This window comes from Portunus trituberculatus, chromosome 2 (assembly GCF_017591435.1).
Source record: "Portunus trituberculatus isolate SZX2019 chromosome 2, ASM1759143v1, whole genome shotgun sequence".
Taxonomy (NCBI): Eukaryota; Metazoa; Arthropoda; class Malacostraca; order Decapoda; family Portunidae; genus Portunus; species Portunus trituberculatus.
In genome coordinates this window covers 10,078,803-10,083,802 of record NC_059256.1, presented here as the reverse complement: position 1 = coordinate 10,083,802, position 5,000 = coordinate 10,078,803, and the positions used below count along the sequence as shown (strand labels likewise).

Below are 5,000 nucleotides of genomic sequence, written 5' to 3'. Positions count from 1 at the left end.
CGTGCATGCGTGTGTGCGTGCGCTCTCACCTGGCACGTCCTCACAATGTCGGGAGGAAGAGAAGCGAAGATATTAGCAAAAAACACGAAATTTTAACTACTTGTCACTCGCCATTATTTACATTGGGTCTTGTCGAAAGGGAAAGTATAGACGCCTGAATCTCCTCCCTGTCACTCTCACTTTCTCCTCAATCCTCTTATGGCGTCTATATTCATCGGCCTTTTCCAGTATTTTCTAGCTTATTTTATTGTAATTATATGTTTTATTGCATTATTCTGTATTTCTAAGGGTGATTTTGGTGTAAATGCCACGATACAAGCAGCGACTTACTATCATCTATATTGTAAGCGTTTCTATATCATTTCACCTATTTTGCTCATATTTCTTTGTTATTTTATTATCTTCTGATTATTTAGAACATTATTTTATTTTTTATAATGTTCTAAGGTACTTTTTTTTCAATGGATAGATTTAGCAATGGGTTTAAAAAGATCCGATCCTATTTAGGTGCAAGCAAGCCAAACCTTATAATCTCAATGCAAAATGTCAGAAAGCAGACGAATTTCTTTACATTTCGCTTTCTTCTCATTTAAAACATGAAAAAATGTAAATAAATTAAAGATATTATCTAAAATATTAAGTAAAGTTAGATAAAATTATTAAAAACGCGATATTAATAAAAACAAACCGGGCTGTTGTGAGCCAAACACCGCATGAGCCTGTGTACCGCATTTTTCGCGCCAAATATTATTAAAACTCAATTAAAAAGAATATTTAAACATCCCTGAATGACCACACCCCTTAAAAGACCCATAGAAAAATAAACCACACCCTTAAAACCCTAAAACACGCAGCGGAACTTTAAAACAACCCTTAAAACCACCATAACCCACACCGCTACCTTGAAAAATCCAAGACTGCAAACTTAAACCAAGAAAACACACAAATTTCACCAAAACTAAGCAAGAAATCTGAACCAAACTCCCAGAAATTGAAGACAGAACACTATGCTCTGTGTGGGCGTGGCGGCGAGGCGTGGGTGGGCGTGGATGGGCGTGGGTGGAAGATTATGTAGTACGTCTATGATTGAAGAAGGGAGAGAGAAACTAAAGGAACTGGGAGAGGGAGAAGTGACTCTAGAGAAAGATGGAGAGTCTGGGGTGGCCACCATTACCCTCAGGAACGCCAAGAGGAGGAATGCTCTGTCAGGTGAGAGAGAGAGAGAGAGAGAGAGAGAGAGAGAGAGAGAGAGATTATAGTTCATTTTTGCATTTTTTTTTGAGAGAGAGAGACTATATATACAATTTATTAATATTATCTCATATATATATACTTAACACCCTCTCTCTCTCTCTCTCTCTTTTTCCTTCATTCTTTTTTTTCTTTTCATTCTCTCTAACATCCTCTCTCTCTCTCTCTCACACAGGCAGAATGATGGTCCAGCTGGCAGACATCACCCACACTCTCTCCGCCTGCCAAGACACAAAGATCGTAACATTACAAGCTGATGGTGAATATTTCTGCTCGGGAGGCGACCTAACCACTGTCCGGGCCATTTGCAACCCTAGAGATGGCCTGCTCATGTCCACCCTAATGCACGACACCCTCACACGCCTGCACACCCTCACAGCACCCTCGGTTTGCCTCGTACATGGACCAGCGATAGGAGGCGGCGCAGAATTGACAACAGCGACAGATTTTCGAATATTTACCGAAACTGGGAATATTAGCTTTGTGCAGGGGTCTATGGGGGTCGTGACTGGGTGGGGGGGTGGGACTAGGCTCACTCGACTTGTCCACTACCCCACGGCACTTGACCTCCTCCTAACTGGCCGGAAAATCGAGGCGGAAGAAGCTATAAAAATCGGACTCGCGGATTTTATTGTCGATTCGGAGACGAGATTTGCTGCTGTGGGTGAATGGGTGAAGGTCAGGTCAGGTCATGTGGGTGAGGTGGTGCGGGGGTTCAAGACGATCACTATGGGGGCCCGAGACTTGCCGGCGGGGGAAAGCTTAGCGGAGGAACGGGGGGTTTTCTCTCCACTATGGGGTGGGCCAGCTAACTTAAAGGCTCTCGGTAAGAATATCAAGCATAGGTGAATGGAAGGGAGAGAGAGAGAGAAATGGTGATAAATGAGGGAAGTATGAGGAAATAATGATAATAAATGTTGATAAATGAGGGAATTGGAGAAAAACAGCAATAAATGAGGGAAATATAAAGAAAATAATGGTAAACGTAGAAGAGAAATAGAAGGAACTGGTGATGAATGAGGGAATAATGTCAAAATTGATGATAAAATGAAGGGAATAAGAGAAAATATATGATAAATGAAGGAATAATAGCAAAAATAGTGATAATTTAAGGAATAAGAGAGAAAAATGATAATTACAAGAAAAAAAAACAAAAACAAATGTAGGAATAATGAAAATTGATGATGAATGAAGGGAATAAGAGAAAATATATGATAAATGAAGGAATAATGGCAAAAATGGTGATAATTTAAGGAATAAGAGAGAAAAATGATAACTGCAAGAAAATATACCAATAAAAACACCAAAAAAACAGCAATAAAATGAATAAATATAGGAATAATGAAGAAATATTGATAAAAGAAGGAATTAAGAGAAAATATGATAAGTAGAAATTATTATTATTATTATTATTATTATTTTTTGATGTATAAAGTGTATATTAATGTAATTTTTTGTGTAATTGTTAGTAATTGTCAAAATGAGTTATACAAATTACATATATTATTCTTGCATTGTTGATTTTTGTCCTCCTCCTCCTCCTCCTCCTCTTCTTCTTCTTCTTCTTCTTCTTCTTCTTCCTCTTCTTCTTCTTCTTCCTCCTCCTTCTCCTTCTATCTTCTCTCTACTAATTATTATCTTGTTTAATTGTCTTCCTCTTCCTCCTCCTTCTCCTTCCTCTTCCTCTTCCTCCTCCTCCTCCTCCTCCTCCTCCTCCTCTTCTTCTTCTTCTTCCTCCTCCTCCTTCTCCTTCTATCTTCTTCCTCTACTAATTATTATCTTATTTAATTGTCTTCCTCTTCCTCCTCCTTCTTCTCTTCTTCTTCTTCTTCCTCTTCCTCCTCCTCCTCCTCCTCTTCTTCCTCCTTCTTCTTCTTCTGATAATGTCAAATGAATAATATAGATTACATTATTCTCGTCTTAATTATCTTCCTCCTCCTCCTCCTCCTCCTCCTCCTCTTCTTCCTCCTCCTCCTCCTCCTCCTCCTCCTCCTCCTCTTCAGTAAAATGTGAAAGAAAATAAATTAAGTGTGATTTTTTTTTTTTTTTTTCTTTTCTTCAATAAATTCTTCTTCCTCTTCTTCCTCCTCCTCCTCCTCTTCTTCTTCTTCTTCTTCCTCCTCTTCTTCTTCTTCTTCACCACAAATTATCAAGTATTTTTTCAATTTCCTTTGGCAAAATTTTCTGCTGATTTGAACTGCCAATCTGTGAGAGAGAGAGAGAGAGAGAGAGAGAGAGAGAGAGAGAGAGAGAGAGAGAGAGAGAGAGAGAGAGAGAGAGAGAGAGAGAGAGATTAATACTATACCAATTTATTTACTCATCAAACTACTACTACTACTACTACTACTACTACTACTACTACTCCTGCTACTAAATGACTTTGATATGTGCCAGTAGTAGTAGTAGTAGTAGTAGTAGTAGTAGTAGTAGTAGTAGTAGTAGTAATATAACAATAATAATAATAATAATAATAATAATAGTAGTAGTAGTAGTAGTAGTAGTAGTAGTAGTAGTAGTAGTAGTAGTAGTAGTAGAAGAAGAAGAAGAAGAAGAAGAAGAACAAGAAGAACAAGAAAAAGAAGAAAAAGAAGACCACCACCACCACCAGCACCTCCGTACCTTGACAGCCTCCAGTAAAGGGCTCGGATGAGACAGCCAGCCAGGAGGTCTTCGTGTCATCCCCCACAGCCAAACCAGCTCCTTGCACACCCCCGCCACCACCTCCACCACCCCCACCGCCACCCCACACACCTCCGGGGGCTGCGAACTATCAACATACGGACAGACAGACTCCAGAACCCTTCCTAACTGCAAAGAATTGAGGTTAAGTTTCGATACTAAAATTTGCAGATTCACTAAAAAGTCCCTCTGTGTTTTGGCGAGCTGTGTGATGCATTGTGGGTGTTTGGAGGTGTTGACGTGCATTTCCAGGAACCTTAGGGCTTCGGGGAGGGCTTCAGATACGACACGCTTCGTTAAAAACCCATCACTTACCCGAACGGCCGCGGAAATTAAATTAAACGATCTTGCGGCGACGACAAGATCAGGATTTTTTAGTTTAAGCATCATTGGTTGCCAGAGGGAGTGGAGGCAAGGTAAGAGAAGGTCAGGGTAGCCTTTCAGGGCCTCTATGCCTCTCAGGGCCACCTCCAGGCTCAAAATGTGGCACTCCCTACTCGAACATTCCAAAAACGAGATCCGAGTTAATATTTTTGATATCGTTTCCATGTTTTGTGGTGGTGGTGGTGGTGGTGGTGGCTCGGTGGTGTTGTGGTGGTGTTCGCTTATTTCTTCTTCTCTCTTCTTCTTCTTCTTCTTCTTGTTTTTCTATTTCTTCTTCCACTATTTGTTTTTGTTTGTGGTAATTTATTAAAAACTTGGCTATTTCTCCATATTTCTCCTCCTCCTCCTCCTCCTTCTCCTCCTCTTCTTCCTTGTCTTCCTCCTCTTCCTTCTTCTGTTTCTCTTCTTCCTCCTCCTCTTCCTTCTTCCATTTCTCTTCTTGTTCTTCCTTCTCCTTTTCTGTTCTCAAATCTTTCTCCTCCTCCTCCTCCTCCTCCTCCTCCTCCTTCTCTTCTTCCTTCTCTTCTATTTCTACCATTCTTCCACCACCACCTCCACCACCACCATCACCAGTAGCAGTAGCAGTAGTAGTAGTAGTAGTAGTAGTAGTAGTAGCAGCTTCACCACAATTCTCTCTCTCGTGTAGAAGGACAGCTGACACATAGGCCAAAAAATCCTTAAAATAG

General features: G+C 40.4%; 3 protein-coding genes across 5 annotated transcripts in view; 1 reads left to right on the top strand and 2 right to left on the bottom strand.

The window, feature by feature from the left end:
• The window catches only part of LOC123505417 (putative protein TPRXL), a 5,125-nt gene extending 4,942 nt beyond the window's left edge, over positions 1 to 183 (bottom strand). For 2 of the 3 annotated variants that reach the window (XR_006675128.1, XM_045256662.1), the window contains exon 1: positions 30 to 183. The gene's annotated coding sequence lies outside the window, so the exon portion shown is untranslated. The other variant, XM_045256671.1, reaches the window with a different exon arrangement.
• Positions 184 to 735: 552 nt separating this feature from the next.
• LOC123505401 (ethylmalonyl-CoA decarboxylase-like) lies at positions 736 to 2,412 on the top strand. Its single transcript, XM_045256636.1, has 2 exons — positions 736 to 1,209; positions 1,427 to 2,412. Exons 1-2 carry the CDS (start codon positions 1,008 to 1,010, stop codon positions 2,098 to 2,100), a joined length of 876 nt encoding a protein of 291 aa, XP_045112571.1. The 5' UTR covers positions 736 to 1,007; the 3' UTR covers positions 2,101 to 2,412.
• Positions 2,413 to 3,383: 971 nt separating this feature from the next.
• The window catches only part of LOC123506774, an 11,323-nt gene continuing 9,706 nt past the window's right edge, over positions 3,384 to 5,000 (bottom strand). The window contains exons 10-12 of the mRNA XM_045259112.1: positions 4,864 to 5,000; positions 3,871 to 4,774; positions 3,384 to 3,456 (exon numbers count right to left, since the gene is read on the bottom strand). The exon at positions 4,864 to 5,000 is cut by the window's right edge and continues 579 nt beyond it. Of these exons, the coding sequence (XP_045115047.1) occupies positions 4,424 to 4,774; positions 4,864 to 5,000 (488 nt within the window). The 3' untranslated portion in view covers positions 3,384 to 3,456; positions 3,871 to 4,423. The remainder of the gene's footprint in view (positions 3,457 to 3,870; positions 4,775 to 4,863) is intronic.